Below are 20,003 nucleotides of genomic sequence, written 5' to 3' on the forward strand. Positions count from 1 at the left end.
AAAATACAGAGAAATATTTAATATTACTGACACACGAACACGAAATACCTTACATGTACCTTACCTTACCTGTTGGGACATACAAGCAATAAAAGAATTTTTCAATGTGCAGCCGATGACTGCCTTATGCGCATCGAGAATAGAAGCCACCGAGCTGGTGCAGCATGTACAGCCAAGACAAGTGGGCTCAAGCGAAAGCACGAATCGCTGTTGGGCCACTTGCTGAGAGTATTCTGGAAAAGGTGGCGCTGGCGAGTGACGAGCTGGAGATATTATGATCCTTTGATAATTATATGAAGGATCCAAAGCTTGTACTAGCCTATTACCACTGCTGTAGATACAATGCCGGTGCCTTTGTCTTCAACTTTACTCGCATTAGAGTGATCACGCTTCCTACTGTAGCAACATTCACGCAGCAGATACCACAGAACGTATGCTAGATATTTTGTATGCCTAGTGTTAGTCTGTGGACTATCAGCTTAAGCCCTAGGCCCACATTGTGTGGACCACACCGCCAATTGTCCCCAATAAAATAGTATTATACAGTATTAGCTTATTTTGAATTGGTTTTTTATTATACTATATGATTTTAAAGAAAATACTACTTGAAGGTATTATTTGTTTTAGCTGGTCTGAGGTAATGATATCATTATACTAGCTTCACCGATTATGGTATTACCATTAGCCCTGTACACAACACAGAATGCAGGGATTTATTAAAATTAATAAATTTCTTGAGCTCTCAGACTGAAAGTCTCTTAATCGGCCCTTCATTCCAATTTAGAATTTTTTAACCCCTCGGCTCCCAACGTCGTAAGATACGACATAGTAAAAAATTTACGTCGTATCTTACGACGTAAAAGGCATTACAACAGAATTTGGCTCAGAATTATTTTTCCAATACTTAAATCAAGTCATTTTGAAAAAATAAGGTCCTGGAGGTATTATATGAAAACCCAGAAACGGGGTGCGCGGGAAAAGTAGGGGACGAAAATCAGTTTTTGGATCTGAATCGGTGGCTTGTCAACCGCTCATTCCAGCTTTCGCCGAATGGCGCGCATTCGTTCCAGTCGTCGAGGGAAGGCCGCAGCTACAGTCGCGGCAGCAGCTACAGCCGCCGCCACCGCGCGTGATATCGACTTTGGTCACTTCTGGCGCCAGCTTCGTGCTGCTGGGTGGACAGCGAAGAAGCCCAGTGGATTGCAGACCGAGTGGGGTTATTCAAGTCCCGATGGTACCAAGGTGCTGATTGGAGAAGACGCCGTAGTGGAATATGCTCTGGAGTCTGGACTTCTGGTCGAAGGTGACAGTGACAACGATGCGGATACCCTGGATGACAGAACCTCTGATAAAAGCGTTACCGCCTCACAAATTGACACCAGTATCGAGATATCGCAACGTACCATGAGATTTTTGTTCGGCACGTCTAGCGAGTCGGAGGCAGATCTGTCACAGTCGGCAGTCACTCGGGCATTTGATTTGCCACCTGAAGGCCTATTACTGGACGCCTCGCAACTTGAAGAAGCTGCCGCTCGTTTGCAATTGCTGTCGGGCGCGTCTGGAGCTGAGAGCGGTGCCGAAGAAGAGGACAAGTCCATTGCCGATGAACAAAGACGGAAGCCCCAGCGTCAAGCTCCCAAAGAAGAAAAGGATATCAACTTCGTACCTGAGAATAAAAACACAAGCACGTACGAAAGCTTCAGCTCGGATGAGAGCGACGGTGTTGCCTACACAGAAGACGACGAAGGTCCAGACCGTGGAGACGACGACTGTAGCGATGATGGCATCTCCGATGGCGACGCCGTGGAGATGAATGAGGCTTTCATCGCTTCACTTCAGTTGGACACTGAAGCACCTGATCGACGCAGTCTGCACCAGCGCGAGGATGCCTTGCGACCAATAAAGTGGACGTCTGTGTCGTCTTCTTTTGAGTCAAATGTGGAAGCGTATCCAGGACTTGGTGCGGAGCTTGCTCCGCCCACGAGAGAGCTGCGCAATGTCACACACTCGCCACTTCTTACCTTCTTCTTTTTTATGCCCAAGTCCATGTGGGTGAATATCAACCAAGAAACGAACATTTACGCATTTCAGCAAGTAGACAGACGAGCTGAAGCAATTCATGCTCGACAAGTCAAGCACCCCGACCGCCGCCAAGAAACGCTGAGGAATATACGGCGCCGCCTGAGAACTAAGCCAGCGTACCAGGCTCACGAGATCCTACACGCCCTTGGTTTGCTCGTTGCGCGCATGCTCTGCCCGCAGAAGAGCTTTGCAGCGCACTGGTCGATGGTCGAAGATGGCGCCGGTCCTGCTGGCAGCTTCGGACGCTTCATGAGCCGCAACCGCTGCCAGGATATCCTGAGAGATCTCCACTTCGTCGACAACCAGGGCGAACGGAACAGGGACAAGCTGTGGAAACTGCGACCGGTAATTGCCAAGCTTCAGCAGCGTTTCCTGGAGGGCTGGTCGCTGCCTGGTGTTTTTTCTTTTGATGAGGGGGTATTACCAGCCACGTCTAAGCGGAACACGACGAGAATGTTTATGCCTGATAAACCACACCGATACGGGTCGAAGATGTTTATGACATGCGACTCGAGGACAGCCTATTGCCCCAGGTAAGCATTTGAATGTCGTAAGATACGCCATCAACCATTCTGACCCACTTCTATGTCGTATCTTACCAGATTCGAAATGTATGCAGGCAAGCGCACTTCAGAGGATGACGGCAGCACTTCATTTGACCACAAGACAGGTGCAGCTGCTGTGGTCAGGAACCTGAAGATTGTACTTGCAGAAAACAAGCGACAACGTTGGTGCGCGGTTGGTGTAGACAGATACTACTCTTCTATTCTCCTTGCAATCGAGCTGCTGAAGATGAACGGGTACGTTATTGGTACTATCATGGTCAACCGTCTCGGGATGGACAAGAACCTCCAAGTAAAGAGAGCAACGCGCCCGGCGAACATTCCACGCGGCACGTTTACCTTTTCACGTTCGGTTGCAATACCATCCATGATTGCTTTCCACTGGTGGGACCGCAAGCCGGTCCACTACCTGTGTACAGGCGCAACGATGGCGCCGTCAACGATTGAGCGGAAGGTGAAGCAGCTTGAGGCAATTACGGTGCCATGCCCAGCCGCCGTAAACGACTATCAAGGTTGGATGGGTGGAGTTGATGTGCATGATCAGCTCCGCCTCCAAGCCTACTCGCTCCAAACATCTACTAAGTTCAAGAAATATTATAAAAGCCTATTCTTAGGCTTCGTCGATCTCGCGTTAGTCAATGCCTACATCTCCCATACCGAGGCTGCGAAGATAGCTGGTATACCAGCTATGAAGCGTCGCGAGTGGTACGGCGTCCTCCGAAACCAGCTCCTTCAACTGAAGGCAGAAGACTTCACCGGCGTAGTCGCAACGCCACCACCTTCAGCGCAGAAACGTAAGCGTACCTTGCGGCTTACACATGTCTTGGAGCAGTGTTAGGACTGGGTGATGGTCTCCAATGTGCAGAAGCGTCGCCAGCGCTCCTGCAAGGTGTGCGCGTTGTTGAGAATCGATCACAAGAAGAAATCTTACGCGAAAACCTTCTATTGTGAGCGCTGTTCGATCGATGATGCCAAGTCTTGGCTCTGCAACAAGATCCGGCGAGAATACAAAGGGGGTGGCGAAGACGTGCTTCGAAATCTGGCACGACGATTTTGATGCCGGCCAGAGCATACCGTCGAACTTGGGGAAGCGGATTGTGCTGCGGCGACCCGGACAAGAAGCAGGAAAACGGCAGAAGACTCGCCGAGAGATCCAGCTGCGAGGTGACGAAGCCAATGATGAGGCTGAGTAGCGTAACAAAGACGAGTGCGAACTTGATGAGTCCTTTGCTCGTAATGCACAGAGCCTTGAATCAATGTGTTTTCTACGTTTCGTGTTTGCAAATGACAGGCCAATGATCGGACTTTCTTTTCTAGTCAGTGCTGGCTCGTGGTAAGTTACGACATACATAGCTGAATAATGCAAACAAAGTTGTATAAGTTACGTCATTGCACGAAGGACCTGTTGACAACTTATACCCCATCCCCTAGGGCTTTCTTTGCCCCATACAGTTATTCAGCTCCAGCACTAAGTCGTAAGATACGACGTACAATAAGCCGTCCGGTGCCCTAATTCCTGGGAGTCGAGGGGTTAATAGTCCGGCAGGAACAATCCATTAAGTTGTGGGTCGACCACGTTGCTCGACACATTACCGCGAGTAAAGCCGCACTCGTGATGGCGAAGGGAAAACTTCTCAGGCACAACGAAATCCTGGATGCGTTATTATAATGTCGCGCGTGGATATTGCTGCATACCACCCACATTACTCTGTAATTTGTTCAAATTTTTCAAGCTATCAAACGTCCAATTGAACGTGTATTGTAGGCTAGTTGAGCTCGTCCTGAATGCCTTGCTCAGTGATGGAGTAAATAGCCTCCGACTCTGGAAGAATAGGGGAGTCCACGACCTTCATGACGCGGTTCTCGCCACGACCTTTCTTTAGACGAAGTCTACAGTACAGTACATCACCGACATCACAAAACGTTAATAAGACTCGGACAAACACTCGTCAAGTTGCAACACGCTAGCTGTACCTGGTGCAAGACGCATGGGCCATGATGTTGCCGCCAATAGGCTGGAGCGGGTCTTTGGCAAACATACCCGAATCCGGATTTGCCGTCATCTACAGCAACACAAATGCAGGTCAGTATCTCGTACTAGATCACGACTTACCGACCTTCACTCACCTGATTTGTGATCACAACGGCCACACCGAACTCGTCAGCCATTCTTGTGAGTGCACGCAGGAACCTGATCATAACCAGCAGCAACATAATGAGTACCTCATCTTCTAACCGCTCTCCAAGCATCAACACACTTGGCTAGCTCTTGTTGTCGCGCCGCCAGCTCTCCACGACCCGAATAATCTGTTCGAAACAGTGCTGTGGCACTATCAACAATCACAAGGGCGAACCGAGACTCTGCCATCATAGCCGACGCTTGGATTAGCAGCTGCATCTGGTGCTCCGAGTTGTACGCGCGGGCGAAGGCCACATTGTCCAGCACACTGTCTCCGTCCAAACCATATCTCTCTGCAATAGCCTGCAGTCTCTGAGGACGGAACGTGCCTTCCGTGTCGATATACAGCGCCTTGCCCTCTCCACCGCCGCGATCCACCGGCAGCTGGCACGTCACACAGAGCTGGTGGCACAGCTGTGTCTTACCCGTACGGAACTCTCCGAACATTTCTGTAATGGAACCTGTCTCGATGCCTCCTTTCAATAGTTCATCCACAGCATTTGAGCCTGTGGATAAAGTAATTAAATCTTTTCTGCTCTCCAGCACATCTGCAGCCTGACAAAAACATCAATAAAAATCACCTGCAAGGACTTAAGTTAAAATCGCTCACCGTTGTGAAGCCCACGTTGACCATTTCTCGTGCAGCCTTGAGCATTTTCTCCGCTTTGACTTCGCTGATGCCCTTGATACCCACGAGTTGCTTCTTGGTGGCCATGGCCACGGCGTCCACCGTATGCATACCCGCGTCTTTGAGCTTATTCACGTCCGTGGCATTGATACCTGCCTGCTCCAATATATTCACGAGACGCGGACCTTGCTGTTATAAGCAAATAACGCAATCAAGTTAGGCGATGAAAAGCTTGCACTTGCCAATACAAACTTCATGTTCCTTGCCACGGTGTCTTACCATCTCGTGCTCCTCCACGCCCATGTCCATCTCTTCTTCCTGATACTGGCCGTTCATCCTGATGCTTGCTGTTCGCTCTCACAGGTGCAGACGACGCTGGAGGTTTCCTGTACCTCCACTTGCTTTTCCTTTAGTGACACGAATGGCAAACTTCCAGTCGAAGGCACAAAATGTTCTGTGACGATGGATTTGCTTCGGTGACGTGTATGCACTCTCCCGCCAAAACTTTTTGGATTCAGTCTAGATGCGTACTTAACTGAATCAAACGCGATCTTGAAAAGGCGCACAAGATGGTCCCTAGGGTTCTACTGCTTCTCGAGCTCTGGGTACTGATCTTCGGGGCTTTGACCACCGGAGAAAGTGACGTTGAGGTCGCGCTGGATGCTGATGGCTCCATAACGCACAAGAACCAGCAATGGGAGGTTGTACCAGACGAAATTCTTGAGCGATTGGGAATGAATGAAGCTCGCAGTGTGGATGAACCGATGGAGAATGATGCTCCTGGTGAGCTGCAAGAGAAGAGAGATGTGATGTGTTTAATGGCGACGTTGCAGCGAGAACTAAAAGTCGTGGATCAGATGGTGAAGCTGCAGGAGAAGAAACTGCAGGTGCTACAGGAAATACGCGACAGTTGGGTGGAGGGGACGAAGTTGCATCAAGATGACGAGATACCAAGGAGAAGGTCGAAGACGGAGATAGGAGATTCAATTGAGAGACGGCTGGACGCTGCAGTCGCCGAGACGCTGAGCAAGTCGATGACAAGCGCTTTTGATACGTACTTTGTGGAGAGAGCAGCGATACGTTTAGAGGGAGAAGTGGTGGATATGAAGATGAAGGTTTCAGGTGCAGTAGATCTGCTTGCGGTAGCGTATAGAAACGGGATAATAGTATTCTATTCGGGAATGGAGATATTACTGAAAGTTGATACGGAGAAGAAGGGGGTCAAGAGAATCGCACTCGAGTTTCAGGGCGATCAACCCTGTCTTGTAGTGATGTACACAACCCCGGAGATCGCGATGTACGAGTTACAACTCGTCGTGAATAGCAAAAATGTTGACACTCAAGAACCCACGGTCACCGTTGCCGTTGCATCTGACATCACGTTGAGTGTAAGGGAATCTCGCGTCCTCCAGCTGTCAGAGGAGGCTTCTGCTTTAGCGATTGCAAGGTCCTCTCGCCAACTGGTGGTGGCAGTCGCTCAAATTGGTGGAATTGTCGATTTTCTAGCACTTAACGGGACGCGTTTCCGTCAGCTACAGACAAACGCCTCGATTGCAGCGATGGAGACGCGGAGAAACCTCTTGGCGCTCAGCAATGACACAGACGTTGTCATCTCCTCGATGACACGAGCTCAAGGCTCCGTCTTCCACGTTTGTCCAGGGTCGTCAGCGAGAGTATCATCTATCACGTTTGACGCAATGCAACCTGAGATCATGTACGTCGGCACTCAAAGAGGAGAGATCCTTGTGTATGCTGTCAACGCCGGTGCACCTGCTGAAGTGCAGGCCTGTCGACTTCTGTCTCGGTTATTCGTCACTAAAGCCTCTGAAGATGCGGCTCCAGTAGCACTTGTCACTACAAAGTCGTACGTTATCGCCGCCGGACCTCAAGATATCGCAGTCTTTAACGTATCGAAAACCCAGAAAACTGAAGCTTCTCTCGCAAAAATGTGCTCAATCAAGCTAAACAATCCAGCGGAGAACAAGCAGTTCAATCTCCCTGCTATGGCGTTTTCCGATGGAGCCTTGGGTTCTCATCTCGCCATTATCAGCATGGGTGCCAATGGAGAAGACAAACTTACAGTGTTTCATAGCCTGCTCCCTGACGTAAGAGAGAAGTCAGATCTCCATTGGACAGTGTTTCTTTATCCTGTAGTCGCCGTCGTTGCTGTTATCGGCTCTCAGCTTTTTATTCGATGGCAAAGACAATCAAGTGTCAATCCTTGGGACGCGATGGGTAAAACACGTGACTCAACGTTCGGAAAATACGGTGAGGACTCTGAACTTAACGGAGATTTTGGACGATATAACTATCTCAGTGATGAGTTGCGAGAAAGAATTGCACAAGAGAAAAAGAAATCAACGCGCACGGTTGATGAGAATGCTGACTACTAGACTTCTCTCTTATTATCCCGTATAATGAGGGGGTGGATGCTTTGAATCCGTGTTTTAGTGCTTCTTGTTAACGCACTACACTACTTCTCATATACGTCTACCTTCCATTCGCTTCCTGGCTGCATTCACCAGCTGAAAGGCGTCAACATCCCCGTCGTGAAATGACGTCGTAGTGAGGATTGAGGTGCTCGACGATTCCGATGACAAAGCAGCAGAAGACAACGAAGCCAGCGGGCGAATCGGTTGCCCGGCGTCTTCACTTATCGAAGATTCGTGCTCGCTCAGCTCTTCAAGAAGGTCGTCATAGAGTTTTCCATTCAGAGTAGGGAATCCGTCGCCTGCTAACTTGTTGGTTGTCTTTGAATTTGCAAGTTTACTTGATGGTAAAGGTGCCTGACTAATACGTCGGCGCTGCGACTTGTTTGCATCCTCAACAGCTTCCGAGTTCTTCCGCATCATCCCTTTGGCTCGAACCATTTTCCAGTATTGTTCAGTCTCCGTCCCACTAGAGGTTTCACTAAACATACAATGTTAGTCAAAAGAGGAAGTTACCTGCAATACCTTATTTCGTGATCCATACCTGAATGCCCAGATGTTCTCAAGTGATCGCTGGAAAAGTTGAGTTTGGAACAGGTGCGTACAGAAATCTCGGAGACTCGGGTGCATGGCTATAAAGCCCCGCTCGTCAAATACCACGGCTTCTGTTGAGCTGTTCCCTGGTGCTCCAGCTTTAGTGCAGTGTTTGCGGACGTCCTTCAGAATCCTATATGAATAAACGAAAACTTAGTTATCAGAGAAATTTACAGCGGAAGTCGAATAATATAAAAACTCACCTTGTGGCGAACGAAGAGAAGAGTGTTTGAATCTCACTCCACTTCTCCGTCAAATCATCGTTCCGACTGATCACTTGCACTACATCTGCGGCCGAGGGCTGAGAAGGCTCAAACGTTGGCGAGAGAGGGCGCTCGTCGGTGCTGAAACAATGCCCAAAGCTGTGTCGTGTGCGCTGACTGGCAGGCCAAATTGCGAGTTTTCGCAGCGTATGAAGAAGCTTGCGTGATTTAACGTCGGTAAGAACTGGTAGCTCCTCATTCGGTGGAACTCGGATGTCGTTATTGTCGAGGTCAACCAAGATAACTCCCTCGGCTACCAGTCGTTCTAGTCGTTCGTCGGAGCGAATTCCCATGAAAAAAGGCACTGGCGCGCAGATAAACTCCACTAAAGACTGAAACAACGAAGACATAGGTTTTGTAAAATATACGGAAAAGAATGGTTAAATACACTTATCTTACCGATGGAAGAAGTGGAATGTACACTTGCTGGCACTCGAACGGGTGGAGTAATGCCAGCAATGTTTCCGCGACATGGGTCAATATTGGTCGATTGGCTGAGCTGAGCACGACTTTCTTCTCAGTCAGCAAATAAGCATAAACCTGAAGGAGAAAAAAGTGAGTACTTAGTGAATGACAACTTGGCTGTAGAAACAGACCTTCAAAATGTTATCCGGATTGAGACATTGGAATGCGATGGTGAAGTCCACTTCGGTTGGCGAGAATAGTGGCAAGGTTGTCGGAAACCTGGACAGTACACACGTCGTTTCGGCGAGTTTAAACGCCGTTTGCGTCGAATTTCCGTTTGGAAGCCGGATTTGCTCGAGAAAGTTGAAAATTGCCGACTCCAGCGACACACGCGTAGAATTGGCCAATGAAAGCCGATAGAGATACACCAGAAAGCTCCGGAATGTCTGGAACAGAGGATAGCTGGATAGCACACAGAGGCACTTGGGTGCGTAACACTTCCACTTGGTTTGTCCCTGTTGAATGTCCTTCAAGCTCACCCAAGGCGGCAGATGCACAGTTCTGCCCTTTTCGGTCGCAGAAATGAGCGACAGCACGTCCATGGGATGCTTCTCCTCACCAAAGTGGAGACACGAGCCGTAGGAGCGCACTCCCTTGACATCTGCAAGTTTTGTTGAGATATTAGAATATTGCAATAAGTTGGTGCCATAAAATATTTACCTGTGAGCACGATGTCGAACGTCTTCAACGTAAAGGGTTCCGTGCTGAGGTAAATGTCGTCAGGAAAACAGAATTTAGACAGCTCCTCTGGTAGACTAGCCCGTGAAGGCAGCATATCGACCACTTCAGGCTCAAGTCGAATATCCGCTAGCGACGACGTGTTGCTGACGTCAACTCCTACAGATTTGGTCATTTTCCCACCCAAGACAACAACGCAGTCTGCAATGCCCCCGCGGTGTGTTCGTTGTCGGTATCGCTCGCTGGACGATGATTTGCGCTGCTTAATGATAAACGTTGTTAGAACATGCAGAAAAATATATATCAGCGACGTACACCGGTCGATGATTTAAGACTTGAATGCTTTCGTGGATGCATGGAATCATCAGAGTATATCGAGATATTGTGGGCTCCGGTGTGTTTCGCAGTCAGGAAATCAATCATCTCGCAAAATGAAACGGGGTCTGATTGCATAAAAGCGATTGTGAAATCACTATAGTGGAAGGGAAAGACTTTTCGGCAAACGTACCTGCTTCAGCTAGCCAGCAGAAATATTGCAGTACTCCTCTTTCTGTCAAACCGCCGTCTTGGTGATCGAAGTTGCGTAGCAGCCACTGAAGCGACTCGACAGATACCGCGCTACGGCCGCACGCCTTACTCAGAAGAGTAAGATCAGCTTGTAGAATAACACCTTTCTTGTCGGTATCAAAGTCAGCAAACGCTGCTGCTAGCACAAACCGGTAAAATGGCGTTATGGCTTCTTCTTCTTCTTGGTCCTGCTGGACTTCCCCGTCTACTGACAATGACGACTGGCTTTCCGCGAGAAAGAATTTACGTCGAACAGCTAGCAACGCACGGATGTAGCTGCGCTTATCGTTAAGGACACTTGGTTCTAACGTCTGCTCACTTGCGTCCAGATTTATTAGAGCATTTTCCAGCAACTGCTTCTCGGCATCGCAGCCTCTTGGGAGGTGTGTTGCTAGTTTGAAATGTACCATTGCCAGATTATGATGAAGTCGACTTTGCGAATAATTGAGTCCTCCTTTGGAGTGCTGTAAGAGGAATCGGAACATCTTCTTAGCTTCCCAGTAAAATTCACCAGGCGGTGACGTTTTTGACAACACAAGTGTGCTATTAAAAAATACCTCGCTGGTGGAACTTCTTTCGTCAATTTGCTTCGTCTCGTCAAACTTGGTTCCCAGCTCGTAATCCGCACCAACTTTCTTGTTGTGCGCTATAACGTCAGCATACGCAGCTAGACAGTTAGCACGTAGATACAGACAGTACAAATACCGTTCGTATAGCGCGCTAGCTGTCCAATCATCGTCGTCCTCGCTAATTTCACTACCAATACTTGATTCGTCATCATCATTTTCACTAAGACCATCATTCTTTCGAACGGTTGTAAGTAGAGTGCACAACTCGTCACTAGCTTGTGTAAGTTTTCCAGATGCAAGCGATAGAGTCTCCATAGCTAAATCAAGAGTAAATGACGTCGATTCATCGCTCCAGGTGTCGGAAACAGTCGTGTACACACGCACATTTGTGACGTAAAAGAGCTCTTCGTAGCTGTACACTTTGGTTGTGCTCCTGAGAACTTGAGAGGCAAAGACAAACAGTGAACGACCAAAGCGCGCGAGGAATTTGGCACGAAGTTGCGGAGATGACTCGACGTGATTAATAACGTCGGAGTACTTTTCACCTGCCGACACCCACACATCTAGCATATGCGGCACTGTATCACAAGTATCTGGACGTTTAGCGAGGAAATGTCGGTGTAGTTCTCCCGCTAGAAAGGCGTAGATCTCATCTGCTTCATTCGATAGAGCGTTCAGCTGTTCCAAGTCACGTCTTCGCTGCTCCATTAGAGTTAATTGATAAACGGATGGGCGCTGGACAGGAGAGTCGGCCCCCGCTTCGCTATCGCATCCCGAGTTTTCTGCATTATCCGCCAAGTCCAAATTCCACGAGAACTCGTCCTCTACGGTACTTTCTGGATGAACAGGCTCTTCCTCTTGATACACAGTGGGGGTCGGAGCAATAACCGATTTTTGTATCTTACTTAAAGTGCATGGCTTCAGGAGAGGAGCGCAACTGCTCTGGTAGTCAACTAGCGAGTCTTCCCGGTGCATTCTGTTGAACTCAAGCAGAAAAAGCACCCTCGCTCGGTTAAATTCGACGTTCTTTTTCGCAAGAGAGCCTCCTTTCGCGCCCAGATCGTTAGAAATGTGGTGAAGCAGTGCTTTTAGAGATTGGACGCCAAGTTTGCTCGATAAATTCATATCGGAGCAGCTCGGTGACATTTTCTCCTTTGCCTTCACAAGACGGGGAACCGCTACTAGAGCGCTGTAGACTATAGCGTCTACCATGTTCCCACACACAATCTCCAGCGACTGGGCTTCTAAGCTGATGGTAGCTGGTAATTCGTCGTTAACCGGAGAGTATTCAGGTTCTTCATCAGCCAAATGACCCTTACTGCAGGTTTGTTCCTTACGACAATAGCGCATGAAAACCTTGCACAACTCAGTAGAAGAAATCGGTACCGTCGTCGGGATAACATCACGAATAAACCGATGAAACTCGTGATATCTCAGTACGCAGCGTCTATGACCAGCGCCAACATGAGGGCTGTACGAGGTAGCGAGATTTGCAATTGTCTTGGTGAAGCGCTGAGCTACAGCTCGCACCTTCTCCCTCTTCAATAGCTCTTCTATTTGATTCCAAGTCAACGTGTCAGACCCAGGTGCTAACTGCTCCATGTTATGATAAGGAATAATGTACTCGAGCGCAAGTTTCTCCAGTGATCGCTCCTTGGACGATTCTTTCGGGTGCATGAAACAGGCAACGTCCACTAAAGCATCCAGGAACTCATCAAAGTCTACGCCGGCGCCCCCATCTCCACTGATACTGACAGTCGACTGAGCTCCCCGGAAAGCCAATGCTACTTGTTTATCAAAGAGCAGCTTCTTTTTCTGTTGGTAGATTGTCTTTGCGGTCGTCTTCTGTAGAAGCTGCTTAAATTGAAAGCCAGTAATGCGAAGTGTACTGCTTGGGCGGTTCTGCAGAGCATTGAAGACAAACAAATCAAAGAGCTGGTCGTGAATCCAGAATGGATCACACGAGCTCGAGTTGGTTGAATTCTTGACGGGACTTAATATCATACGTCTACGTCGTTTGAGTGTCAGAGTTGCCGGGTGGAAATGTGAAAGCTTGAGCGGTTTATCATCGGGTAGAGTATTGCCAAATTCGTCGCAAAGTTCGTACTTGCTGGTTTTAAGTTGCCAATACCGACCCACGTCATGCTTTAGCTGCTCAACTGAGTAGTCACACGGAATCCAGCCAATGTACTGATGCATTCTTGAAGAGACGAAGTCATCTCGTTCGTGGGTAGCCTCCACGCTGTCTGTCGGAGCTATGACGACGTGCACTTTACTCATGGCAAAGAGCGGAGATGAAATGCTATTTTCTGCATCGACAGAGTACTGCGATCGTGAAACTGCCCTGTGTCATTCGGAAAACCAAGCTCCAATGACCAAACCTAAAGCAAGCAGGAAGAAACAAAAAGCAGCGCGACCTCGATGGGCAGACCTTGCCGACGACACTTCATGTAGATGACGTCGTATTTATTGTCAAGAGTTCTACTTGGAGTAAATAGCTTGACTGTTGTTTAGTCCCCGTATCAGCTCTGGAAGTGCTGGCAGAGCATCATAAAATACTCAACACATTCTGCGCAGACGCATACAGCCCCGGGACGTGAGTAGAACTCGCGCACTGCGTAGTAAAAGACGATTCTTATGGTTACTTTCTTGCAGTCACGCAGATGATGAAGACCATAGAAGTACACGTTACGAGCTTTCGTTTCGTCATTACTGTGTTTCATTGAGTACGCTGGTCCAGTTTGGATCGCCAGCACAACAGTTTCAGTGTACGTATCGTAGCATCGTGCTCAGAATCTTTTTCTAAACATATGTCCTATAACCTCTGTAGATCTGTTTCATACATACGCCGCAACAAGCGAACGAGGTATTGACCGCCAGGAAATATTTCAACTTCTTCAAGATCACTCAGAGCGCGTAACCATGAAGAACGATAAGCTGTCGCACGTGACGGACCCGAGGCATTTTGATAAACTGTACACATGGCTCAAGAAACATTTTATTGCTTTTGATGAAGCAAGGTGTGGATTTCTGCAAGAGAATGCAGCACTTGATATGCTCCAAGCACACCCAACAGCGCTAACTCATCTCAAATTCCAACTGGCTCCATTTATCAAAACGATAAAAGAAAATGGTACTCGGTACGCTGACCAAGCAGCTGCAACGCAACTACCAGATTGAGCCAGGACTGTTATTACAAACTACACGATAGGCAGCAGCGCGTACTGGATTTTGTTCAGAGTTTGATTTTGAGTTTTTTTTTGCGGCTAAGGGAACAATTCAAAATTTTATGATACTGTACTTGCGAATGATAATTCAGAGATAATGCAATCAACAAGTATTATTATTGCACACTGATAGGAATCCTCGCTCACCACCATACAAAACAAGGCATAAGTGTAGCCATCTGTCACCGTTGGCCCCAATGAAATTGATTTCTCGTTATAAAATCCAGAGAATTCCGAAGATTGGCTTTTTAGAATTAGGAAAAATCTGGTCTGGGTCTGTAATTTAAAGGAAAAAAGACAACTTACTTTGAGTATTAATGATCTTACATGTACAGCTTCAAGATTTTTCTTACAAAAAACGTGTATCAATGATACAGGCATGGAATGGTGTTACTGAAGATACTACTGTATAACGATATAAGCCAGCTACATTCGAATTCCCAAGACGTTTCCGGCACCACACAAAGGTACCAAAACACAAGTGGTAAACACAAGTGGTACAACGAAAGCGAAGTTTGAGTGTTGTGAGCACTACGTCGAAGTTCACGGATAAGATAGATAACCGAAAGAAGCTAACACTGCGTCTGAATCTAACATCAGCTCCCACCAGCAATGCGCAAACAGCTTGTCGAATCGAAAAGACTCAAAATATTGGTCATCAGCGACCAGGCCAGAGCGAAGATGAGAGCACAAATCGACACTACACCCGCGGTCTTGTTCTTGGCGCCGACACGTTGCATATGGCGAAGCTCCTCCTTTTGGGGTGGGAGCAGTTGAACAACACGATGGCAAAGAGGTTTAGGGTGTAGGCAATGACGTACGCGTAAGTGACCTATGAACGAACGTGGTGGTTGTCGTTCTGAATGTACTCTCGAAGTATCTGTCGACAGACTTGGTGATCACCGTCGCGAACGGAATTCCAACACGCTGTAAAATCACAGCTAGACCGAACAGAGTGGCTACAGAGTCCTCGCTGTATCGATCATGAACAACGCGCCGACGAAATCGGTAACAGCTGTTGGGATCTTCTCGAGTAGCGGAACACCGAGCTAGAACAACTGACTGCGGACCACATTCCAAATCGTTGAGATCGTCGGGATGATGCCGAGACATACGATAAGAATCTGAGCGAAAATGATGATGTAGCGCCAGTTCCAGGCCAGACCATACTTCTTGATCAAAATACATCCCAACCACGGTCAGGAAGGCAAATCACTGCGATACCATTGTTGAGTGGCTCAACGCCAGCCCACGTGCTTTAAATAGCGCTCGACGAGGTCACGAAAATCACAGCTAGTACGTTGTTGAAGAAGCGGAAGGCAATGTATCGGTAGATCGCCTTACGTTGAACTAGCTCGTAGAGGAATATGAAGACGGATTTGGACCGGACGTGACGCACTCTTCCTGGATCAAAAACCAGCAGAAGAGTAACACAAGGAGCGCCACACCGGCGCAGACACCCATAATGGCGTTGGAGCCGATTGAGCATGAGAAGGTGCCACCGTAGTCCTCGCTGTTGAGACCCAGGCCCCTAAAAAAAAACTGAGACTATCGCGAAACAGTAAAATACAACGTTGCAGTCTCTTTTTTGTAGTACCGCGTAAGTGAGCAGGTTCTTGTTGAGAGACCTCAATCATTGAAGCCACTGTACGCGAGCACAGTACTGTACCGAAATTGGGGATCATCATTGAGATAATCATCTTGATACCGCGACTAGAAGCATCCGCGTCAAGCTGCTCGGGGGCGAGATCACCTGCGTCCAGGTTAGCAATTGATTGGTCTCCGTAGTAGAGGGAACCAAGAGGCAGCACAGCCATGAGGAAGCATGACAGGAACGTCATCTCCCAACCGTTCACCATGTACGGGCGACGACGGTAGCCACAATCATGATGGTGTCCGTCAGCAACCAGTGAACAGCCGCAAACTACGAGGAAACTGAATGAGAGCCGTATTCAATGAGCCGCACTCGTCAAATTGAGATGTTGAGCGAAATTCAACGTCACACAGATTAGATACAGTCGATACAACAGCAGATCGAGGCGACGACGCGCAGTGTGGAGGGCATATAGCGACTCGCCTTCCACCTGAAACGCCTGACGCACGACTTCCTGCTTCGGAATCCGAGCGATGCAGTGCGCGAATTGTCGCGGTCTCCTTCTCTTGTCGGGGTCGTGTATCTTGTGAAAGCCGACGTAGGAACTTAGACGTTATTAGATGTGTAAAATATACTTGTTTCTTATTTGGTTTCTTGAGCACTTCTCGTAAAAGAAGGAAATTCACGACTGAGAGCTCCCTCACCAGCTCTCTACCTTGCCAAAGTACCTCCTACCGACACTAGTACCTCGAGTTGTCGTTCGTAAACGGAGTCAGCGTACCACTGTCTGAACTCTTTCGTTCCATTTTAGACGAGGGACGAGGCAGTCGATGAAGGGGAACGAAGCTGATCGGGCTTGACACTCTTCTTACGCCGTTCGCTAAATTGCCGTAGGCAGTCGTCCAGAATAGCGAGTCCTTCCTCTAGCCGAAGACCGTGACATTTCTCCCCGACTGCAGCTCGGAGTCCTCGCCGAGCCTCATCCTTTCCAGCAGGTCCAATCGCCGAGTCGACCGGCAGATCTGGAACGATCGACCTCGTTCCAATCGAAGTCGAATCCGAACTTCCTAGTGCCACAGGGGCCGTATCATTAGGACCTGCACGCAAATGGTCGAGGCTAGCTCTCTCTTTCTTTTCTCGTAGTTCCTTCCGACTTTCAAGCTTAGCCCAACCCTTCTGTGCGGCCTCAATTCCAGAACCGTCGACAGTCTTCACCCTCGACGCCCAGTAGTACTTCGTAGCGTGGCTATAACAACCCAGTACCAGGACGAACACGTTCCCAATGAGACTCGCGACCGAGAATTCCAGTATCCTGTCCACCATGAGAGTAACCAAGGCAACACCCATCCAACCACATAGGGCACCTTCCACGCCTTCGTAGAATACTCTCGGCAGGTAGAACACAAGGGATAACAACAGCTGCCCCACCAGACACACGCCCATCAGGTACTCGCCCACTCGATCGATCGAGGCTACTGTAGCCTCAGCTATCGCCTTCGTGTAACGACAGCACGACGTCCACACCAGTTGCATCACATCGGGAACGAAGAGACCGATCGAGTGGTGCCAAGCCTCACAATATCTGAGACACAACAGTCCAAAAATGCCGAAGCGGGGTTCATACTTTCGTAACACCGCCATGGGAACGAGGAACATCAGCGTGACCAAAGTGCACGCATATTCTCGGGGGAGCAGCTCTTGAGCGTTGGCACCCCGGACGGTAGTGACAAATCGGTCACTACAGGTATACCAAAAGAAGCAGATGGTGGAACCACAGTCCAGCAGGCTTGCGCTGAAAGCCCATCCCACATTGCGTAAAGGCGTCGTGACCACCCACACTACTATCCCAGCTATGGCACAGACCATCATAGCTCCAGTTTCGATTTCCGGGAACGTCGCGACAGGAGCCACTGCTTCGATTCCATCGACCCAGCTCCTAAGCACTTCCATCATTTCAGACTGGCGCCGCGCCAGTTAGGAAAGGTCATCCTGGCGTCGTCCGTTGACACCCCTTCTAAAGTGGCGTCAGTGTCACCCAAGTCGTTTCCTTTCATCTCGTTCCATTTTTGCACACAGTCGCGAGCGTCCTATTTCCAACGCCCGTCAGCCATCATCCGATCAAATGCGACGTATCTTTCAGTTTCCAACAATCTCCACGTAGCACACCTCCCAGCTACAACTTCTCAGCTGCCAGCATGTCCAAGCGCCTTACTGTCGCGGAGCGCCGGCGATTCAAGCGATTCTTCGACGCGGCACTAGAGCACGACGAGCATGGAATACCAGGGGATGACGCTAAGACCATCAAGCGGGAGTTCTGGGGCGCGTTGAAGGCGCACCTGGGCGGCAACGGCCTCTCCACTGGTCTGGAGCACATGGAGCGATTAGTTGACGATCTCCTGGAAGGTCGACCCTCCATCGCATTGCGCGGTCCTGTAGTAGCGATGCCGTCAGCGCCAGGAGTCTTGCCCGAGTCGTCCACGCCTGCTAAATCTTCTACCTCCCCCTCCACTTCGTCGGCAAAGAAGCCTGTTCGAGGAAAGCGGAAGACTCGCAACGGGCCACCCCCAATCAAGTCGTCTAAGAAGCTGCGGAGCAGTGACAAGCCTGACAAGCCGACGTCTTCGCTCGTTCCTTCTGCCGAGTACAAGGCGCTGGTCGACTTGAACCTCGACGCCCCTGACTCTGTAAAGGCGGCAGTCTACTTCATCTTGGCAAAAGCGGAAGCGGCCGGAAAGAAGCCTTGGTGTTTTGCTTATCCTTGGACTGGGCGACCGCAGTGGTACAACCCGCTTCGTTTCCGCGCGATCTACCGGGGTCACTGGCGCTTCTGGATGAGTCACCGCCGTGCGTTCTGGGAATGGGCCTTGTACGCGCCCTTGGCGTCGGAGACGGCGCAGAATAATCGTCGTAAGGCCAAGATGCGCGCCGTACAGGCTCGAGTGGCCTTCATGAGTTTGTGCATCGAAACTTGGGGCTTCTATGGATTCCTCACGCTCCTTGACAAGTGCCCGTTAATGTTCTGGATGGGAGGTCAGCCTGGACGTGACAACAAGGAGTGCCTGCACTACGACGGACCTCTCGCGGACACGTTGACTTCTCTCGAAGACAAGGATCCGGATCGATATCAGGCTACCATCGACAACGCTCTAGAGACCGTGCAGATCGACGCTTACGGGTACCCGACTATCCGCGCCCTGTTAGAGACGACCGAGGCCTTAGTCCCTACGGCCAAGCCGGCCAATCGACTCTCCCCGGTGGCGTTGGCGCGCATCCGACTCGATCTCCAGTCCTCCGCGACGCCACGTGACACCTGGGTGGGGTCCACTAGTGACGAGCCCTGGAAAACCCTTATGGACAACGCTCTGGTGAAGCAAACCCAGCTGACTGTCGCGACCGAGTTGGAGAGTGGCTCGTACCAGCTCCCCGAAGTTAAGGGACCGACCAAGACGGAACGCCGACGTGCCGACTGGTCCGATCTCGAAGAGGACGACAGAGACGAGGCCAAAGCGGTCGTTCCAACTTCCACGACCGTGACCGCTACTACAGCTAACTCCCCTAGTGCCGATGACGACGCTGATGACGGCGAGGACGACGATGAAGAAGTTGGGAACGACGACGAAGACAACGACGAAGACGAGTACAAACCAGAGGAAGACGACGAAGACGATGACGAGGAGGATAAGGCTGAGGCCGCCGACGGGGAAGACGGTGAGAAGGTCGTACCCAAGAAGGGTTCAGCCGACAAGGGAAAGACTACCAAGAAGTAGCCTCTCGTTCGGATTCGTTCCACTCTCTCGCTCCGTTTCTTGTTTCTTCGTCTCAAATATATCCGTTTAGTTTCCGCGTTTCAAGTCTTTACCGTTCTCCGATGTCCAGCTAGTCGACCTTGTTTCTCGTGACAACTTTTCTTTGTTCCAACTTTGTCACTCCCGGGCATAACCATCCCGTCGAAGGGTCTTTAGCTCCGTCGATACCCCATGTCACGTTCCCAGTGTCCCTTTTCGTAGCGTTCCAATATGTAAATGCAGAATACAGTTCCGTGTTTCGAAACTCACTCGTTCTCAAACACCAACAAGAGTGAAGTGGTCCAGCTTCACTCGTTCCAACCGGTCAGGGGACCAGTTAGAACAACACTTCCGCGTCGTCCACATCAGCGTTGGCTTCG

The 20,003-nt window shown here is 49.5% G+C and overlaps 3 protein-coding genes across 3 annotated transcripts; 1 reads left to right on the forward strand and 2 right to left on the reverse strand.

The window, feature by feature from the left end:
• Positions 1–4,282: 4,282 nt before the first annotated feature.
• On the reverse strand, positions 4,283–5,877 carry PITG_15906 (DNA repair protein RAD51; the record flags this gene model as incomplete). The annotated part of the gene is made up of 6 exons (XM_002898093.1): positions 4,283–4,535; positions 4,620–4,708; positions 4,773–4,836; positions 4,904–5,379; positions 5,435–5,641; positions 5,732–5,877. The coding sequence occupies 6 exons, from the start codon at positions 5,786–5,788 to the stop codon at positions 4,412–4,414; spliced, it is 1,017 nt and encodes a 338-aa protein (XP_002898139.1).
• A 756-nt stretch (positions 5,878–6,633) lies between these two features.
• On the forward strand, positions 6,634–7,606 carry PITG_15907 (uncharacterized protein; the record flags this gene model as incomplete). The annotated part of the gene is made up of 2 exons (XM_002898094.1): positions 6,634–7,557; positions 7,589–7,606. The coding sequence occupies 2 exons, from the start codon at positions 6,634–6,636 to the stop codon at positions 7,604–7,606; spliced, it is 942 nt and encodes a 313-aa protein (XP_002898140.1).
• A 326-nt stretch (positions 7,607–7,932) lies between these two features.
• Positions 7,933–13,297, reverse strand: PITG_15908 (uncharacterized protein; the record flags this gene model as incomplete). Its single annotated transcript, XM_002898095.1, has 11 exons — positions 7,933–8,350; positions 8,426–8,608; positions 8,679–9,070; positions 9,138–9,278; positions 9,335–9,804; positions 9,864–10,082; positions 10,193–10,324; positions 10,390–11,853; positions 11,956–12,258; positions 12,331–13,207; positions 13,280–13,297. 11 exons carry the CDS (start codon positions 13,295–13,297, stop codon positions 7,933–7,935), a joined length of 4,617 nt encoding a protein of 1,538 aa, XP_002898141.1.
• Positions 13,298–20,003: the final 6,706 nt, after the last annotated feature.

Source organism: Phytophthora infestans, genomic scaffold (assembly GCF_000142945.1).
Source record: "Phytophthora infestans T30-4 supercont1.39 genomic scaffold, whole genome shotgun sequence".
Lineage (NCBI taxonomy): Eukaryota > Oomycota > Peronosporomycetes > Peronosporales > Peronosporaceae > Phytophthora > Phytophthora infestans.